This window comes from Corvus brachyrhynchos, unplaced genomic scaffold, assembly GCF_000691975.1.
Source record: "Corvus brachyrhynchos isolate BGI_N302 unplaced genomic scaffold, ASM69197v1 scaffold44, whole genome shotgun sequence".
Classification (NCBI taxonomy): Eukaryota; Metazoa; Chordata; class Aves; order Passeriformes; family Corvidae; genus Corvus; species Corvus brachyrhynchos.
Window position 1 is genome coordinate 6,843,265 of NW_008238359.1, and position 22,097 is coordinate 6,865,361.

Sequence of the window (22,097 nt, forward strand, 5' to 3'; positions counted from 1 at the left end):
AGGAACTGTTCTTGTTCTAACAGATAATATTAAAAATTTGTCAAACATAGATTAAGAAGTCTATTGTTTATTAGAAAAGGATGCTTTTTGATTTGCTGCTCCTTAGACAGTTGACTTGTTCAGAGTAAAAAGAGCAAAAAGGTTCAGAGCACTTGCTGAACCAGAACGCTGCAGAGTACGTGAAGGATTGAAACTGCCATCACTTTTAGTCCAATTCCTTTGCACTCTCTGGACTACAGAAATAAAAATGTTGATGAAAGAAAAGGACTCAGGCTTGAACAGTAAAGTAAGTCATGATTGCCAGTGCTACTATTTGGGAATGGTAATTCTTTTGCAAAGTACTTGTAATGAGGTATATGAGCACCAGCTAAGGTGACGGTACCTGGATGCTCGATGCTGTTCAAATGCACGAGAGAGGAAAAGCTTTCAGTGCAAATAAGTAGACAACAGAATCACAGTGATATGCAAAGACAGAGTGGTAGGAAAAAAACCAAAACAGTTCTTGGCCTGTAAGAGAAATCCTCATGTTCCTGTTGAACAAATTGGCAATGTGTGTGTTCCCTAATGGTGTGGTGAAGAAATACAGGACAGGACACCATACAAGCAGAGCATTGAGTCAAGCCAATGTAACTCAAACTGAAAATTAGTCTGTGCACCCAAGGCATGCTTTTACCACAGCTCTTTTATTCACAGATAGGTCTGGTAACTGCTTGATACTTTTTCAACTGAAGGACTGTGTGTTTTGCTACTACTGACTTTCTATTAGAAACGTTAGGTATCTAGCTAATATATAGTTCATAAGTAATTGGTAAATAATTATTGATTGTAAACTGTGAAAATTTTGTAAACTGTTCATAACTTTAAGTAATATGTGATTAGAAAGAGAGCAGTAAATATCCTTTCTTACTACAAGATCTTTCGCATAAGAAAGCGTCACTTGGTAACTCTTTGTAGACTTTTCAGTTGCAAAGATTATACTGAGTCAAAAACCTCATTATGGACCTTAGAATAATACATTTTATACATAGCACATTTCAAGCAAAGTCTGTAAATAGATCGTCTTCCCAATCTGACCAACTCCCTGTGCCTCTGAGATATATAATTACTTGGTACATTGCCCCAAATACTTTTAAAATTATATTTAACCCAAAGCAATCAGTCTAATTATTCAGCAAATTTTGCATGCCTGGCAAAGTGCTGATCTTTGAAGTCAGAGCATCTTCTCACATATTGATGCAGATTAACAAAATAGTTTCACTTCAAATTCACTGTTGCTATTTTTAGAGGACAGCAAAAATAGCCACTGGGTATATTATGTCTCACCTATGGATGTCCAGAATTGTGCCCTGTAGGTGATAAGATTACAGCAAATCCCACCAACAGAAAATGAAAATGCACAAACACCCATTCTTGAAATTTTGAAAAACATTTTCCATTAAAAAAAAAAAAAAGATCCTCTCCTGTCACTATAAAATATTTATCTGTTTTCCACAGAAAAAATAGAAGGAAAATGTTATAAAAATATGTTTTCACACTAATGCAGAGAACAAATACACACAAAAATCTCTCAAATATTACCATAGTTATAGCTATGATTTTTTTACAAATACTCTACAACATTGTGAAGTAATTACTAATTTCTTGCTTTTGCCATGAAGCTAGTAGCACCTCTACCATGATCGTATCAAAATGACACATCTTGCCACAGAGAAGCCATCAGCTTATGAGAAGGTTTGAAGAATCATGATTGATTTGAAGAGTCATTTTATAAAGCAAAATTCGGTCGTTTCTACTTGACACGTTTAGGACAAATCAACTGCTGATAAATGCAAACACCTTTTTGAGTTACTGCTGTATTCCATAGTTTGCTTTATCTTGAAATTTAACTATGTCTTCAGAAATACTGAGAGCACCTAGCTGCATTTTCACTTCTCACCTGAAGAACAACTTCAGGCCTTGTGTTCCCCACTGAATTTACACATACGACAGTTGAAGGACACAGTGTGGCACCTCCTGTATAGTAACAGGTCATGACCATCAACCATGAAAGACAGCTTAGTACAAAAAAGAACAGAGGTCTGAGAAACAAGACAGGTGCCATGGCTGTTTGCCAGTACAGCATGCCGCACTTCAGGCCTTTGGTTTCCTAGTAATAAAATTATATTAACTTCATGAAGCATTTCAGGGCTGGTAGATGGCATTTTTTGAATAGGAACTAGGGTGTATTAATTACTCATGTCTAGAAATTGTATCAGTGAAGCAATTCATTTTAAGTACCATTGCTATTTCTGCAATTTGTTTCTCTTAATCTTGTGCTTGTGTTTCTCCTTCACCTAGACCTTTGATATTCTGCTTCCTCTTGCTAAGAGCCCTCTTAGCACTCATATCCAATCTGCACAGAGTTCACTCCTGCCCTTCCACAGCCCGCCTGATAAAATAATCTGTGATGCAATTGCTGCAAGTGGCATTATGTTGTGCTCATGTCTTTGAGCCAATGTCTCAGCAGGACAGACAGGGCAGGGAGAGCACTGCCAAATCTGGGCCACTTTGTTCCAGGTTGTCTGTAGACACAGGATGTCAATGCTCTGCTGTTTTAAGGACTCTGGCTACCTTTGTCCAGTTTTCTTTATGGACATGACTGCAAAATGCTGAAATGCTGCTTCTTGAGAAGACTCTGACAATTTCTTTTTTTGGTACACACACACAGATGCTGCCCCTTCTCCTCCAAACCCTTTAATCCCGTGAGTAAAAGCTTACCTTTTATTTCAGTTAGATGTTAAAAACTTAGGTTCTATACAGCTCGATGAAGCCATCTGTATTACAAATGTCAAGTGACTTCCCTGATTTGTGTAGGCAAACATACTGTAAAGTTCTATAGGCCCATACACATATAGCAAACAGATCCTTTAGGATTTGCACCTGTATTTTAGCTGGCAGCATAATTAGGTCCCATATGGTTAATGAAATGTAACGTGTCAGTATTTTGTAGGCTGAGATTTGTCACACGGAGGTGTTGGATGTAACACCCACTGTACCAACTGTTCGAGAGGAGAAAAAAACAGAATCGGATAAAAGCTTTTGTGTAAAAGAGAAATAGGAGCCAGCCTTACAGCTTTCAGTTTCCCATGTTTCTAGTGTTCTCTGTCCTTCTGCCTTCCAGGAGAGCTATGTCAAACAAGATACTTTTTCTCAATAATATTTCAGAGCACCTTCTCTAAGAGGACAATCCCCTGTGTGTTTCATAACAGAAACATGCATACAAACTACATGTCTGTGAGTTTCTCTGCCCCACATTGCAAGTAGTGTCCCTTCTCTCCAAAGTATTGCTCCTCACAACACTTCCATCACACTTGAAATGTGGGTGTTTGGAGCAAATGCTTCAAAGACACTCATGTGTGCCAATGCTCAGCCTACAAAATGCCAAACCATTATAAAATCATTAAGCAGGCCCCTTGCAGATGGCTGAAGGCATGTCCCCACCAGGCTACAGATGGGACTGCAGGCACACCCAAAGTAGTTCTGATCCAGCCTGTTGTGTTGAGATGCTCAGCTCCAGAGTGTTGTGCCCCATGCGACATTCCCAATGGAGTGATCAATTTGAGGACAGTACTGTAATGGTACAGCCTAATGGTGTGTTTGAACCAGTCTCTCCATTGTAAGACATTGGCATGAAATCTACAATTTCATCTGGGCCACGCAGGTAGTCCAGAAGTGCACACAACTGGCTCTCTCAATTCCACATAAACCATCCCAAACTCCCTTCTCCAGTAGCCATTCCACTGTCCTGCTCTCCACGCCCCAGTATTCTCAAGCTGAATTTTCTGGTTTGGGTGATTTGATTTGACTGCTACTCTTGAAGGCGACTAGAAGAAATAGCATTGTGTTTCCAACCACAGAGACACAAATTAATTAAGCAGAAAAGGCAGGTCCACAGCACAGAGTAGACGACACAATAGCCTTCCCTCTCCTAATGTGACTGTGATGAACATGACATCACATGCAATTGGAGAGGCTTCACCATTAGCCTGACATGAGCATAACTGACCACGAGTGACTAAGGCTCTTCTCAGCACCTTGTCTCCTGTGCCCAACCTATTTACATGTCACTTCTCCACAGGCTGGAGGAAATAGGCAATTAGTAAGTCTACAGGTCAAGCAACTTTCACTTCTCAATAAAACTCCGTGGCAGTTGTTAGAACTATAAAGCTTACACAGCTCAGTTGAATCTAAGGCAGCTTGCCAGCAGATACTACACTCCTAGCCTGTCCCAGTCGTTGCAGCAGTCTGTCTTCTATGAAAAACACATAAGGTTGAGATCTCTGAATGCATGATGCACCAGCAGTTTCATTCTGAACAACTTAAGTGTGATGACAGACATGCTTTGCATAAATGCCTTTAGATTTAAGGAAAAAATATAAAAACTCCTCCATAGAAATTCTGAGTTAACAAAATCTTCAACCCTATAGCCAGTAAGACACAGACCATCTATATATCACTTTTTTTCAGTAGGCATGAACATGCCAAAATAAGAATCTGAGCATTGAAATACCCTGAACAGTGGGCTTTCAAGGCAGATATTTAAGCCAGAGAAAGAGAGCATCTGATCCAACTTTAACATTTTTTTAGACCCCTTAAATTTGAGTTTGTCTCATACTTTCCCTTTAGGAAAAGAAATAGGTCAGACAAATTGCTTGTCTTTTTGCATATGCATGAAAATGAGCAAGGTAACTTCACATCTCACGGTGCTGCTGAAAGGAAAAAACCAAAGAAACCATTTTTATATATAACCATGATTGAAGACATATGAAAAGCTTATATTGGAAAGATAATATGTACTCTCTCACAGTTCTATTTTGGGCATGTATCCTAATCTTTTTGAAAGCTTCTGTTAATGTGAAAAGGATTTGAGACCTGTATTTTTGTGTGAAAAAGATGGAAGAAAAAGGAAAAAACGTCTTACCTATCAAATGCAATCTGAAGTTCTGTTCTACTCATAAGAAACAAGTGAGTAGCACCTACATGTTTTTTGCTTATTTTCCTGCCTGGACTTCTTTGGAAACCTATGATTAAATTCTCTGAGATGCAAAGCCAACATGGAAATGGGAAAGGAGCTGACACTCACTGCTTTTCCTCCATCAACAAAGGTATAAGATGCCTTTCCAAATGTCTAGCTTTTGCTCCTTTTTCATGACTAAATGTAGCTTCACTCACTTGCTGTCAGGATGCATCTCTGCTGCCTGTTCAGCAGTGCTCTCAGATCACAGACACCTACAACACTTTCTGCAAGTTAGGGAGCACCATCAAGAGCACGTCCACATCCTCCCTGACTGCTCACTCATCTTGCTTACAAGAACCATATTCGAGGCAACCTGATGGAGAGAAGGTGTTTGGGAGATGGTGTTGGATCCTTCAAATGCAACAGATATTGCATTCAAGAACCCTATCCTAATCTAATTGAGACTGAAGCCAGGTATGAAGTTTGTTGAAGGTAAAATAGAGGAAGATTTTCAGTTTACCTTTCACCTTCAATGCTTTGCTTGAATGTGAAAAAATGTTCCATTGTTTGCTAAATGCCAAATCTGCAAATTGAACTGTCATACTCGAGGCTTTAAAAATGTGGACTTGTTGAAAAGTATATCTAGTTAGGCAAAGATCTTTTAAAAGTAGAATCTGGACTTTAAAGCCTGAACTTTAGAATACATCCGTATTAAGTCTGGATTCTCCGGGTGAAAGAACTTTAAAATAATTTGCAATTTTGATGGCCTTTATTTTAGTCAGGTCTCAGTCTGCATTCGTTGATAGTCAGGGTCACATGAACCAAAAGTTTTAGAAATTTGCAAATCAGTGCATCCTATATTATTTATAAAATTATTTACCTGAAGTTGCTTGGTAATCTTATTTTCACCAGGGAGGGAGAAGAGGAAAAAAAAATCAAACCTAACTGGGAGTAGAAGAACTAATGCAATCAGAAAAGAAACAGTGGGAAGTTTAAAAAAACCCCACCGAACCTTGGGGAGGGTGACATAGTAAGCCAGGTAGGCAGAAGTTATGACAAGAGGGAGAGAGATAACTCTAAAGAGAAAAATAAACAGTATATGTTTACAGGCCACTACTGTATTGGTTTGCTAATAAGGTACGAAATATCACTTTGTACACTGATCTATGGAAAACAGCTTCCTGCCTGACTTCAAGGTGAAGAAGTAAATGGAATACCAATTTCCCTAAGAAAAAGGGCACATGTTCTTAAAAATTAATTTGACAAAACTGGAAAGATTCATACAAGGACTGTAAGAAAACCTCAGCATCTGGAAAAGCCTCTTTACAGAAGTGACAGGACAATTAAAACTCTTTGGTTTCACCAAAATAAAGGTTAGAACAATGCCTGGGAAGAGAAGGTCTTCCCTAGCAAGAATTTATCATGATAAAGGGCTATAGGTTGGAGAAACACAGCTGGCTATTTCATCTGAAGAATGAGTAATTCACAGTCTGAACAGACTACCTGAGAGTGAAACCAACTGTCTTTATATGAGGTCCTTAGGTGAAAATACTCTGTGTGTATCTTCATAAACAATATGTTTTGGCCTAAGTAATAACTACTAATTACTAGGTGTCTTTTTATTACCTATCTTACACAGCAGGATTAAGATATGGAGAACAGATTTCTATAAATTCAAATCAGGGAAGGGTGAACATGTTCTGTTATTCTGCCATGTGTGATCAACTATAGTTTGTATATGCTTGCATTATGCACTCCAGAATTGCAACCTTGGACAGCTGATTTGTGTGCTGTAACTATCTTCACTGAGGTAAAGAAATTTCCTAGATCCTTATCACAGTCCCCCCACTATGATTTTGCGCCTCTGTTTTGGCACTACCTCTATTCTTCCTCCTACTTCCTCTAATATCAAACAGGAAGTTAGAGGAAATCTATCTCAGGAGGAGAAGGTAAAAAAAAAATCTAACCCTAGTTAAAGACAAATAGGAAGCATCTGACTAGGTCACAACACACTGAGAAACAGTCTGTGGAAGAATTTTCCTCATACTTCTACTGTTCTCAACAGTTAGGTTGGATTTTTGGCCATGGGATTCATTCAGTGTTTAGATGGTTTACCATCTATTCCAGATATTATCTTTCTAATTCTTCTACTATATATTACACTTGAGAAAAGCTGTTCCCCATACACTGTTTGCCCTTCGACAATGTAATTGATTTTATATGGAGGCTTTCACATATATCATCTTGACCATGTATCTGGCCAGCTATAAATGTTGTCAGACTTCCAGAAAGACAAATCAAACCCCTCAGTTAAAGGAAATTTTAAATACGTTCTTTTCCAGTCAGTATATTTAGAATTATGAGTTACATTATGTTCTTTTAAAAACAAGGCAGTGATTTATGAAAAAGATTTTCTGCAAATTCAGTTGCCAAGGTAGATGGCAACTGTTCTCTTAATAACCTTTCAAATCACTCCTTTAATGTATACATATACAATATAGTTATATAAACACTGTATGTTACAGCATGGGCTGCCTCCACATCATAAGCCTGCAATCAGATTTTAGTAAGATGGATGCAACATTATTCTCTCTCCAGTGGCTTTCAAACTAAATTGAAGCAAAGTCTATAATTTTTGGCTCACCACCAAGATCACTGTCTCCCGCATGATTCAAGAATCAGCTAGTTCAAGAACTACCTTAGGGAAGGCGGAAAAGTTTAAAAGATCCAGCACTTTGCCCTTTCTTAGCTTTCAAAGAAATCACAAATTAGCTGTTATAGGGACAGGAAATGTTCTTCATGTATGGACCAATGTAAATATCTATTCTGCTCCTTTACTGCACAGAAAGTTTCAAATTTTGAAGCACCGTTGACTTAATTCCTGCACTACTAAGCTGCCTACAATATGGTTTTGATGCATAAAGATATTGATGAGTGCAGGATATCCTCTTTTTTCCTTGTTTCTGTAGGAAATTAAATCCTATTTTCTTGTAAAGTCTTTCCTACCTGGGGTCTTAAACTAGCACTCTGGAAAGTGGGTTCTCATCCTAGTCCTTCCAATGGTGTTGGATAGCTTTTTTCTGTCTCTCTCCCCTTGTTCCTGGCTCCCGTCTCAACAGGGTTCTGATCACCCCTGAATTCTCAATTACAGGATCTATTTCAAGGAATATGAAATAATGTTTTGGGAGCTTTGGGGGGTTGGGGTTTTTTCTTCATATATCAAAATGTACTAACTGCACTTTTGACCATAAAATCTATGAAAAATTACTTCACAAACTGATGATTTAAATTTCCTGTCACTATGTAGCTTGCATGAAAAAAGAAAAATCTACAGTGTGAAGGATAAGGAACACAGATTCAGAAATACCACAAAAGTTTACAAATAATGAATAATGAGACCTGGTTCATCATCTTCTTCTTAACTATTGGATTAATTTTGGATACATCTCAACATAAAAAATATTCAATTTGTATACAGGATTGGCGGTAAAAAACACATGCTAAAGGAAATGGGATGTGAGAGAAACTTCCAGCTCTTTCTCGAATAAAACACCTTTTGCCAAAACTGTTAAGGAACACTAACATTTGTGAAAAGCAATTAAAAGTTAACACAGTTTGGAACAAAGATCCCATTTGATTTATCAAGTTATCTTTTGTCAACTCTTAATATAACCACGCCAAGCAGTTTATTTTGACCAACTTCTAAATGTTATCATGGCTTTAATTCACTAAAAAAAATTGTTATTTTAGCTTTGAATTCCAGCTTGGGATAAAAATTACTTCAGGAAATGTATTTTTTTTTTAATTGCATGGAATATCTGATTTGCACCACGTCCATAGCATGTAGTTTTCAATCTCAAAGACAAAATATCAGTGAGGGATACAGAAAAGGAATCACTGTCACTACTCATAAGCATCTGATAGCACATATTAGAAGAACCATCTTTCATAAAACTTCTCTGACCCAGTAAACAGTGTGCAGTGAAACTTTGTTTTCTGAAAGTTTTCCAAATATCATCAACTTTCTAGATCCCTCTCTGATTGAAGAGGTGCAGCCTGGGCAGGGGGACAGTAACTGTGCCATTTCCAGGCCTCAAGAAGTGGAAAAATGGAAGATGAAGCTGGAGATTGCTGGACTCTCGTTGTTTCTTCTCAGTGAAGGCAAGTTTCATGAGACTGAAACTTCCATTGAATTGCTATAGAGTCTAAGTGGCAGAAAAAGTGTCATTCAAACACTTAGTCCCTAACCAAAAGCAGCAAAGTGACATTTTGACAACACAAATGACCTGCTCTTATCTAAGCCCACCTTACATCATTCCTTTAAAAATTACTTTTCTTTTTAAGCTTTAGAATAGCACATCTCCTTGCTCACATTCCTTTTGCTGTCTCATGGTATTTGCCCTAAGAATCTTCATCCCCACTCACAGAATGCAGAGTATACCCCTCATTTTATATTTTTCTGTCAGTCAGGATCCTTCACAGCAGATGTGTTTGGCCTGAGCAGTCTAACAGCAGTATTAAAGTGTTGTCTGGGTAGTCCCAGACTGCAGAGCAGCACAAACATTAACTTGATGTTACTTCAGTTCTCTGTCTCAGGATTCCCAGCTGGCAGGTAGCATTTGCTCACTTTTCACAACTGGGATGCTAGGATAAATATTTGAAACTAGGGAAGAAAAAGGCTACCTCTGTTTCAGATGTCAACTTTCAATAAAAATGAGCAAGCAACAAGATAGGACTGGAACTTGAATTGGGTATTTGTTCCCCACGTTTTCTTTCAGATGAGAGATATTTTTCAGTTTTGCTACAAGATTAATGTGATTAAGAGAATATCAAATTGTGATCATTTTGATCTCAAAATTTATGTTTGAAACAGTTTAAAAGTAATTTCAGAAAACTTTAAACACATAATTATTTCACCCAATGGCAAAAATTAAATATTGTTGGGATAGAAAATTCTCTAGTCTTTAGCTAGGAAATCCTTTAATTTTCAAAAATCAATTTTTAGAAATCGATTTTGTCTGCACCTGAAAATATTTTCATGGACTAGCACAGGTGTTCTTGGTATATTATTTCAAGATGGTTTTTTTCCTGCATATAAAGAATGAAAAGATATTACCTCTGCTTCAAATAAAATTAACCAAATTTTCAATTGTATTACTTTGTGAAAGGCAAATCATATTTCTGACCGTGATACAATTGTTGTCTCTAAGGAAGAAAAATCTAGAGTGAAGGAAAGACCTCATATAAGTACAGTTTGTTCCAGGCAACTGGTTTAACTTCAACTTACTACAGCTCTTTCATTCATTTTTTCATTCTATTCTCACAGACTATGATTAATTTTAATTTAGCTTTTTATTTGGGAGCAAAGGATGCAGGCAAAACCAGTCTTGTAACCAGACACTTTTGAACAAATAGGAAAGGAACTGTGTGAAATAACCCTTATGTGCAGGGAAAAAAAGGTCTGCTTTTGTTATGCTTGCTGAATTACATCCCAAGAAAATGAATGTGAACCACCTCTTTATATGCACTTATGATACATTTAAATGGAGAAGAGTGATGTTAAACACAGAGGACTTTGAGGATGAGTTTCATTCAATGTTTACCTGCAGAGCTGCCTAAGAAAATGTCAACAAGTTGCCTTATTTCTTCAGGTTGTGCTCAAAAGCAAATTACACCTTTTACATAACCAGAATAAACTTCTCCCTTGCCACCCCCAATATATTTGGCTTATTGTGTTTCAATTGTACCCCTGTACAGTTCTATTTTTCGAGCATACATCACCTCTTCACCCCATTCTGTGCAGCAAAATAAATGGTTTCCAATGGCAATGAAAATTGCCTTTCTAGTTATTAATTCATTTGACCCCAGGCAAATTTTAAGCAGAGATTCTCAGGGATTCATCTTGTTTCTGACTAGGAAGGCCTGATCAAAATGTCAGTCTGGTTAACAGGAGGGTATTGAGTTCGAACTGGCTTTTAGAATGAGGCTTTCAAACCTCAGTGACAGGAAAGGAGAAAATTGCACATATGATCTTTCAAAAAGACCAGGGAGTGCTTTCATATGGGAAATGAGGTAAACAGGCAGTTCTGTCTCTTTCAGTAGCCAGCTGAAAGGGACTGGTTTCTCCAACCTGATTTCTCTTCCTGATTTCTCCAACCATTTTCAATTAACTGTGGTGTCAAGTGGTTAAGCAAGAAAAGGCTGAGAAAAATGCCCACGGTGCATGAGTTGCATGGCCCACCTGCACACCAACCATCACCACCCAAAAGCCAAATATATGCACAAATTTTCCTCTCTACACCTTCCTGTGTGCATTAGTTTCCACAGAGGTGGACAACGGTTAGCATGAGCTAAAAAGGATCTCAAACATTCTTGCAATACTGCGAAACTAGACATGGGGCCTTCTCTCTGCTGTGCTACTTCTCTTCAGAGAGAAGCACACACAGAATTCTAAGCTGCATTATTGACTTGCTGTCTGTCTGTGAAGTTGGTTTAAGAAGTGAATGTTGGTTTAATTTTAAGGAAAGTTTGTTTAAGCTCTGGTCCTCTCACAGAAGTGGAAAAAAACATCTGTAATGTCAGAAAGAATTGGAACAGTAGGAACTCCAGCACACCCTGCATGCCTGTTGTAGTAATCCATAAATTTGAAAGCAGTGGCTTCAGGCTTTGAGCAACAGGTCCTTAGTAAAAGGAGTCTCACATCCCAGTTTGCCTCATTTCTGCTCACTCCTAGCTCCCTGCCATGCACTGCTGACTTGTCTGTTCATGGGGCCGCAGTGTGGAATGTACCTCAGAACTGATATGGCTTTTTGAAAAACGGCCCTCATTGTGCATGAAATGTTTTATTTTAAAGACAGATCAGTTTAGAGTAGAGCCCCACAAGTGATTCAATGCAAGAAAGAGTTGGAGAATGGGGGAAGATAACAATGATAATGATTCCTGATACAGTCAAGCAAGGCAGAGTTACAACCCAAGGCTATATAAGACTTGTGAAGATTTCTGATAGGCCTGTGTAAAATACACTACAGTAAGTGAATATGACCCTTGTTTTATGAGAAATGTCATTCATTTGTTGCTCACATTTTCTGTTGAAGAGATTGTAGAATCTTCCTCCTTAAAATTACAGGAGCTACACTGACAGCAGTCCTTGCTACCTTCCCATTTTTAAGAAAAAAATTTACTTTTAGTGGTCACTTGTACACTTGGAGGCATCACCTGGTTTAAATTGTAACGCTAAATGTCAAAGGAGCAAAGCTTACAAGAATCTCTCAAATTTTTTTTCTGTATTTTAAATCTGGAAGTCTTGAGTAAGGATTTAACAACACAACTTCAGACCAACCTCCCAAAATATTAATCCACTGCAGACACAGATAATTAGTAAGTGCGTAAGGAAAGATTCAAACAAGAAGTTTTTTATTATGAAACTATTGACGTATGGCCAGGCCTTTCTTACACTAGACCAAAAAGAGATCTGTGAATTTATCTGCTGATGGGACTAACAAAGGAATGAAACTAACAGGCTTTTTATGACTCTTTTTTACTCCCCATCCAGCTTTGGAAGAGAGGACCCTCCCTCTCCTTGGAAATCCTTCACAGAAGCCAAAGATCATATTGATCAGAATATGGTCATAAATGTCAAAAGAGTCTTGTTAATAAATGAATAAATGAATGAAAATTATCTAAAGGTAATGAATGTAGCTGGCCAGAACTACTGGAAGCATGAAAAGAAGGACTACCTTCTATGGGTGGTCAAGATCCTACATCAATAAAAATTGCAAGGAGCAGGATTCAACAATTTTTTTTCTAGTTTGAAATAATACCTGTGAATGTAGGACACTGAGTTGAGTGGCATATTTAGAATGTTATAAATTAGCAGATACTATATTAAAATGAAAAGTAATTACAAAATAAATAAATAATCTCTCTTTTGCTTATTTACTCAATTCCTTTTCTTTATCATTCATGTCTAGGGTTTTTTAATGGTAATTCAAAAACAAAAATGCAAGGGACTATGCATTGTCCCTAAAAAATGCTAAGACTACGTGCCATAGTCTTTGGAAAGTGCCCAGAACATCAGACACTGTCACATTTCAAAGAAATACCTTGATCAGTTAGTATTTTTCTATTCCATCATAAATACCGTCTGTTCTATTTTAATAAAACTGTTGATGCTATTTACCTAGAGAGCCTATTTATCATCATTACCAGACTATGCAACTAGATTATAGGATCATAAGGTTCACCCAAGTTTAATGTTCTTTCACTGAAGTCCAAAATTATATTGCTGTAAATATGCTACAAATGAGGCCTCAGGTTTTAACAATGTTCCACCAACCATATCCCCTTTAATAATGGCAGAAGCAGGCACATTTTACTACATATATAGTTCTTCATTTCTCCTTCTTCACATACAGCTCTTCTCTTATTTACTTCTCTTGTCTTGCCAATAGCGTCTATGTCCCACTCCAGCCCTTGTGTCCCTATTCCCTTCTTTCCAGTGCGCAGTACAAAGTTCCTCTGTCCTAAGATTAGTGTGCTGTATGCTACCATCTGCTCCAAAGAGTGTCCTCAGAAAGTGGCAAAAGTACGTATTTTCACTCTGTGGAGAATCAGACCTTGATATAAGCATGACTATTCCCACACTGAATATAAAATCATCCTGTCTCAATAAGGAGAGGTGTAAAAGTTGTTCATAGCAAAAACTAGATGAGTCATCAAAAGTAGTCAGGATATAAAATTTTATGCTATTGTTAGTGGCATTGTTTTTGACCATGATGTTACTCATACATATTTGTGAAGGGAAGGCTGCACACCCAACCCTGCAAAGGCACCAGCTGGTGCAGAATACCTTCACTACGTGATCTCATGTAGAGTGATTTATATATACACTGTTTTATACACTGAAGCTTTACATTAAACTACTAATGTATTTAGGCATCCCCATACAAAAGAGGCTTCAGCTGCTTACCAGCTCTCACTATCATGATGGAAATGTGATTGCAACCATCTGCATGCAAGTTCTAACCTTTTTTTTTTTAATACTGCAGAATTATCACTGCATATCCATAGGAGGGAAGAGATCTCGGCATTATACCATTGGACCAGCATCTCCTCAGAAGGGGTTTGAATAGTATAAATTCTGCCAGAGAAGCATACTCAGTGTGTGGGAAGGGCAATCTGCTCTCTATTGGTTGTAATAAAGCCAGCAGCATCTGCCGCTGTTCAGCAACGTCGCCACAACTACTCAATCTCTTAACATTCTTCGTTCTCAGATCGTATTCTGAGCCTGCCATTCAGCAGCTGCCTGTTTTAACAGAGACAACGTGGTGAGGTCCAAAGCTCATCACAAAACTTAATTCCATAAAACTCCTTAAATGGTGGTGTCATTAGGTGGGGGCTGATGAAACTTGCTCTTAAGGCAGTATGAAATTCTAGTCACTTCTAGCCAGATGAACTCACTCAACTATATCAGTACAAGGAATAATGAAATCAAGTACACTTTTCCATAGCATTTCCCTTTAATCATATACCCTTCTGAACATTGGGTGAAAGGCTTAAGCTCTATGTCAAATAAATAAAAAGAGGAAAGCCATTTAGCACACAGTTCTGATTTTCTGGACACCTGATGGAGCATAAATGTGTGAGGAAGAGTCAAGGAAACTTCCCTTGCTCTCTCCCAAAACCAATGGCCAGAGGCAGAGCAAGAAGTGGTGCAATATTCCATGGAGTACTATAAAGAGGATGGAAAGATTTCTGATCTCGAGGAGCTGGGACAATTTGCATTCAAATATTAGCCAGAACTGCATGTTTTCTAGTACCTATGCCTCTGTGGCTCAGATATTAAGCAGGAACACATTCTGACTCAGCTACAGTTTCAAATGATGATTTATCTCTCATCTGCTGTATGAGGACTGGATGCTTTCTCACTTCCCATTGATTCTAAAATAGTCATAATTATTGTTCTACGTAAATACACTGATTAGTAGATAAAGAAAAATAAATAAATGTCAACTAAATTAAATTAAGGTCATTTAGGAGACTCCAGATCAAGCACTTTTACCAATGAGTGGCCCTAGAGCACACACCATCCTGTGTTTCAAAGTTTGTTTTCAGCCATTGACAACACGGTGATACTTCAGACCCACAGAGAATGCAAAGTTATTATTCAGTAAAGTAAAAGTCTATACTGTTGACAGCTGACTGGCAAAAACCCAACAACATCAAACTATCATCATCCATCAATTAGACCACATCAGAGTATTTCAAAGGCATTTTTATATGGTAAAAAACAACCTCTTACCTTCAGTGTGTACAGCAGAAACATAGGTCCAGTTATAGCGTTTGACAATGTCCACCATCGCCTTCGCTTGCTGTGCGTCAGATGGCACCACTCTCATAAAATACTTGAACAGAGTTTTGTCGCTTAGGTCCATGCTTGTGGCAGAATAAGCAATCTGAGGTATATTGAAAAGCTGCAACAAGTTCTGGACCTGGATAGCAACGGAGCTGGAGCCAGGCCCAATGACACCAACAATGGGTTTCTTGGAGCGGAAAGATGATGATGATCCATCCACACATCGCACCATCCCTTCCTCTTCTTCTGAAGAAATAAGAGAGTCCCTTATAAACTCAATGCTCTGCTCCAGAGCCACAGCAGAATGCCAGCAGGAGTCCCTTATTTCACATCCTAACGTTATATTTGGCAACAGTGTGGGGTCCAAATTAATTCTGTCAAGGGTATGTAGCATTGCCTCCACTCTCTGGATACCATACTGCTCTCTTACCTCTCCACATTTCCTCTCATGAACTTTGTCGACAGTTGGTTGATGATGGACAGAGAATAGAGCTCCAATGATAATATCACCAGGCATGTGTGCAACCACCCTTCTCTCATTCGCCTGTGCTGAAACCAAAAGCCCAAAGTTCCCACAGACATCCTCCTTCAACAGCAGGATTGCAAGGAACAGCAAAAGGACCATTTTAGGAAATGGTTTAGGCTGGTAGAGAAAACATGATGGAAAAAGTTGGAGAGCTGGTGAAAAGCAGTTATCAAATCTTCTGGATAGAAGAAGCACTGTACTGCTGGTTAACCAGGAGTTGGCATGTGTTCTCTAAGGAGTCACCATCAGCTCCAAGTGGACAGCTATGCAGAGCTGCACATGTGGTCATAATCCTCATACCCTTCAAAAATTAATAAATAAGAGAAAGAGCTTTAAAATTATTTACAAAGTCAGCTTTATAATATTTTATAAAATTGCACCTACTTCTACAGTTCTCAATAGCTGTAATACATTGTCTACAGTGTACGCTTGCTTTCATCATTTTCAAGCTGGAAAACTTTATCTCAGTTAAGCGTTTCATAATCTTAGGCTTGTGCTTCTGCTAGTATAAATCAACTTCTTTCTTTTTGACAATCATGTTTAAAAATTCTTTGGGAAAATGTTTTCAAATGCACAAAAGACAGGCTAGTATTTAATTATACAGAAGAAAGGTGTTGCCATTTCTAATATGTGTCTTCGAAAACAATTCCCTTTAATTTTAGACACTTTCTATATCTCTAATACATATGCCACACTAATGTACCCTGGGCTGCACTCTATTATCCATTCCAGCACTAGGAAACTGCTGCTAACACACAGAGCTGTTATTCTAAGGAATGCAGAATGTATAAATCTATTTTTACTTTGCAAGGTATAACATGAAACAAATTAGCTTTTAAACAACATTAAGAAAACCGATTTTGTTATTAATATCTATATTTGTTTGAAGCGAAGGAACAGTAATTCTAAAACAGCAAAGCAGTGAAATTATTTAGACCTTTTTATATTCTTACTTCAAAAATCATCCAAAAGCAATTTGAAAAAACCTTATATTGTAGACAAACCTACAAACTTCACTGGTATCAAGAAGTCAACACAAAGACTGTACAGATGCACAATGCCTAAAATATTTGATCAGCTACATTTACCTATAGACTGCAATGCAATCTGCACTCATCTTTACTGTTGCTGAAGGATAAATAGAAATAAATCAGCAAAGATTTCATATCTTGGGCTGTGGTTAACTTGTGGAACTAGAAAATGTACTTGAAAGTGTTCTGCACCTGGCAGTGGATTTTCAGGAGAATTCTTGCAGTTTTAAATATAGTGCTTAAACAGTAGTTTGCCAGGTCTTGATCCCTGAGCACATTAAAGTACCATCTACTCTCCTCACTTGCCAGTGAATATATTGATAGTACAGAAAGGTAAGTGCACTTTTAGATCTAAGATGATGAGTTACTTAGTGAACCATATGCCTGATTTCATTATTGACAAAACAACTGCAAAATTCTGGGGCAGAACATGATCTCAGTTTTATTGACACAAAACTTTTGATGCAATAAAAACAATTAAAAATTCCATACATTTCAGACACCACCAATCACTTCTAATCCATTAACAATGACTCTACCAGCACCTAGATATTGTAAAGTGAAAGAAACTATTGCCATAGAAAATCTACCTCTGTTTCTTTGAGTTGAAAATCTCACAGGATTTTAATCTTGAATTTACTCCTCACAGCTAGGTCATTCAGTATAGTGCCACAGTGAAAATCTTCCCGATTCTGAAGATTGACACACAAATCTAAAAACTTTCTTCTGCTTGATGTTAGACTTTCTCAATTATTGTTTTACCTAGATGTATAAATTATAAATTATTTACACAGAGGAGTAAGTGAATGAATTTGAGTGAGTATTCCCAAATAAAAAGTAAATCCTTAAAAAGAGGAAACATTATATATAATATTTAAATGTTAATTGCAATATTAATAAGTTCATGTAATATTAATTTTAGTAATATAAAGTGCTAATAATAAAATAAGGTTCAGACCTGTACTGTAAAACACTTCAAGAAGGTTTGTGTTTTTTAAGTCTGTGAAGAGTTGGCTTATCAATACTACAACCCTGTGCCACTAAGGAATAACAGCTGTTCAGTTCAGGTTAATTAGTCTCTAATTACAGACTATCACTATTGCTTATGTCTTGCAATTATTTGTTCCATCACTCTGAAGTTGGTACCATATAATTTGCAAACAGTCAAAAGGATGAATGACAGGGGATATCTTTGTACAAGATCCCAGCTGTTAAATTCCTATACCTTTAATTAATTGAATGTATTATGACCCCCCCCCCAAAAAAAAATCTATTTATTAACTTACTAACATTTGAACAGAAACAGTACTCTGTTATTTGACACCGTGCATACTTATTTTTCTGAACTCAAATTAAGGCTACATGTCCAGAACACAAGTATATCTAGACAAGTGCCAGCTCTGCCTCAGACTGCAACTGCATATACAATTAGATGCCTTTTTATAGCCTACCTTCCTGTGAATCTGCAGATGTATAAATAGAGAGACTTCAGGAGTTTGGGGTGAGCTCGTGGTATAAAAGAATAATCCAATCCATCATTTTAATTCTGCAATGCACATTCACCAAATTTTTTGGTCTTGTGTCTGTGGATTAAACAATTTCCATACAGGATATATGAGAAAGAGAGGGCAGGAAGGCCATTTTTATCTTCTTCCCTCCAAAGAGCAGCTGTTTGCTCTTCTTTGTTTATAGTTGTGTCTATCACTGTAAAATTACAGAGTAAAGAATGAAGCAAAGCTGAAGGTCTCCTTTATACTACTGGTTCCACAATACTAGGATATGTCATAGCTGGGGGATTCCTATTTCTGAAAGCAATAAAATCTTTCCACTCCATGGCATCCAAGGGAAAAGATGGTGCCAGGTGCAGACTGCAGTTCCTTCACAATTAATGAACTTTTTTCACTGTGTTGAAGCTAAAGTCTATTTACTTGGGACTTTGAAAAGTTCCTAATTACACTGAGAGCACTGCTTCTGTTTTATAGTATTGGGTTTAGTATTGCACATCCAGAGCACCTGAAGTCAATGTTTTCTGTGTCCTTTCATGACATAATGAAAAAACTAGAAATTTATATTGACTAATATTACAACATATTTGTATTGTGTAATAGAGATCTGGTTCTCTGGTCTTACTCTTGTACTCATAAGCTTAAGAACAGAATGGTTGAGGTGGAAACAGGAAGTTGTCTGGTCCATTCATTCTGCTAACTGTAAGTTCAATTAAAACAGATTTCTTAGCTTCATGTCCAGTCAGGTTCTTAATATCTCTGAGAACGGAGACTCCACAACTTTTCTGGGCAACCTTTTTGACCACAGTCACAGTAAAAATGATTCTTTTCATGTATTTTTAAACAGAATTTCCTGTATTTCAATTTGTGTTTATTGCCTGTCATCCTTCTGATGGGCACAGCTGGCCATGCCATGAGAAGATACCCTGTGACTAATCAGGTAACAAATCCCATTTTAGGCAAAATGGCTGAGCAGAGAGCTAATAGACTAAGCATACTAATTATATTTCCTGGAGAATGTCTTCCTGAAGAGAAGATGGCCAAGGGAACTATTCAAATATACAATTTCACTGTGCTTCTCTCCCAAAAGAATCACATACAAATGCCTCCACATTTTGATTACAATTCTCTCTTACTTCAGGAAGCATATTATTACAAGCAGGATGAGTATTAAAACAAAATTAAGTAAAATTTCATAAGCTTAAATATAACTCTTGTTTAATTTGTTAGATATAATCCTAAAGGGAATTTGACATGCTATAGCCTTCAGATTGAGAACAGAGGTATTGGCAGTTTCAAAGACAGTGAACTCCTGAGTGTGTGCACAAAGTAATGGGAATAGTTTCCCAATTAATAATTCATCTGCTTTAATTAATTTTCATTGAAACATGCACAGCACTTAGGGTCAAATTTATTTTTCACACTGTTCAATTTTTTTTCAGCAACAATGGACTTATCCCAAATTTACTGAAACATAAGCAAAATGGAATCAGGTACTTAATCACTGGTGTGTCATGGTTTGTTGCTTATTTCAGTTACGGATCCAACTATAAACTTATCCTGAAGTCACACTCTTTAACAGCAGAGAACACTTTGGTCTCAGTCTTCTGGTGCACTAACTTCAGACTTGGAGCAATTGCAGAAGAAGTAGGGCAGAAAAATAACACTGCCTCTCTGTTCTTTGCTCAGTCTGCCCTAGACAAAAGTTTACGTACTACCCATGAATGGTAGTAGTACCCATACTACTGTGACTGAAGACACAGATCTGATGAAGCACTCAACATGTACCTGTGACCTCTGTTCTCCCTGGCAACATAAACTTCATGCCAGACTCTGTCTGGAGAAACTCTCAGCTGTTCCCTTAGGGCAGAGTTCCAGCTACTTCATGTTGAGGTTTAACGGAGTAGAAAATGAGCATCTGTAAAATTCCATGAAGCACCACACAAATCTTTCATTATTAAAATATATAAATCTTTCAAAATTATACAAATCTCAAATGCATGTCCACCTGTACTTGCAGTCTGTAGAGACCAAAAGAAACAAAAAACACGCTAATATCTAAGGGCATTAATTGAAAAACTTGATCAAAAATAAGACTATGAACAGTGGTTCAGAAAGAGCTGATTTTCCACTATATTTGTGGCTGAGAGTTGCTACATGGGATGTGTCTGACTGTTGCTAGGGGTTTCTGCTCCCGCAGGTGTAGCTGTGGTTAAAGCTGTAGGGTGACCTCCTTTCCACTGGGGCTTACATTATTATAGCAGCGCCCACTAGTGACCCCGCAGAGAAGCACCTGTGCTTTGCAATCTGAACCTACTTGGCTCGATGGTTTCTAATAGGCAAAAGACCAGCTCGGCTAAGGGAAATTCTTTTATTTATTTCTTTCGGTATCATGGGAAAAAAAAATTAAAAGAGAGAAGCAGCAGCGCTTCCCTTCCGGTTTCTTCTTTGTTACACTTTTGTGTAGTTCATAGTACCTGAATCTTCAGGCAGATTTAAATAATAAAAGTAAAATGCCAGTTTACTTATCAAAGAACAGTGCTGTGATAGAGTGAGAACTCATGGCCCAATCCAGGAAAACACTTAGGAATATGTTCTGTGCTTCTCAGAAGAATACTATTGGTCAAATATCTGTAAAAACTTATCTAAAGTTTAAGGTTCTCCTTAAAGGATTTTCAGGATCAGAAAAGTCACAAAAACTAACGTCCTTAAAATCCATTCATTTGTAGTGACAAAATTTACTTATGTGTTATGTTTGTATAACTTAAAGCCATATACCTGCTGATTAAATGCTTTCCAGGCATTCATTTACAATACATACTGCATTTAATTTAAATCCATCAGAAATGAGATAATATATGTCTATATGGATCAAATCAGTATATCCCAAGGAATTAACCTATGTATTATCATCAAAGAAGAAAAAAACATAGTGAGCAGCAACTGAATTACTGGTTCAGAGTCAGTCATGTCACTTATCTCTCAGTGAAGATCTTACCGTAGCAAAATATGGAACAGCCTTAGAGAAACAGTTACATAAGGAGAGAGATGTCTCAGCTCATCTTGATTTGGACCAATGTTAGGAGAAAGTACACTCAGTATGCTAAGCTTTGCTGACTTCTGCTATGGCATTGCAAACTCCAAGCATTGCATTCAAGCTATTCTGACAATCTCTCTTCCAATGTTCTGGGGAGGCTCATTTTGCAGGAAGAGGTCCCCCCTACACATTCCTCAGAGGCAATTCACTTTGGTCACACAAAACCTGATGCACTCAAATGGTCTTTATTTGAAAATCATGAAATATGACCACCCTGTTCTGAGATTTCTACTATGGTTTATTTTTTCTGTCCCCAAAATAACCAAAAGAAACCAAAAACCCAACATCAAGCAAACATTGTTCATTACATTATCAGGTCTGCAAATTCCAGTGGACGTTGGATCAAGCTCTTTGACAAAAAAACACCAGCCTTGTACAAAAGGAGAGACTACAAAGCAGTTTTCTATAATTCCACTTAGAAATAGTTAAAAGCTAAGCAGCAAGGGAGAATTTTCACCATTTAGTCAGAACATCCACTGGAAGTAATAGACTGAAGTGTTGATCATATTTCTTCATAGCTAATAAACAGAGAATGCTTTAATTATCAACAAGACACTTAGCAATCCCTGGAAGTTCTTCCCCATTTTC

General features: G+C 37.5%; 1 protein-coding gene across 6 annotated transcripts in view; it reads right to left on the bottom strand.

Moving 5' to 3' along the window:
* GRM5 (glutamate metabotropic receptor 5) overlaps window positions 1–22,097 on the bottom strand; it is a 247,736-nt gene that overhangs the window by 223,141 nt on the left and 2,498 nt on the right. For all 6 annotated transcript variants that reach the window (XM_017735964.1, XM_017735963.1, XM_017735968.1 and 3 more), the window contains one exon: window positions 15,297–16,177. In XM_017735964.1, coding sequence (XP_017591453.1) covers window positions 15,297–15,975 — 679 coding nt within the window. In that variant the 5' untranslated portion in view covers window positions 15,976–16,177. The remainder of the gene's footprint in view (window positions 1–15,296; window positions 16,178–22,097) is intronic.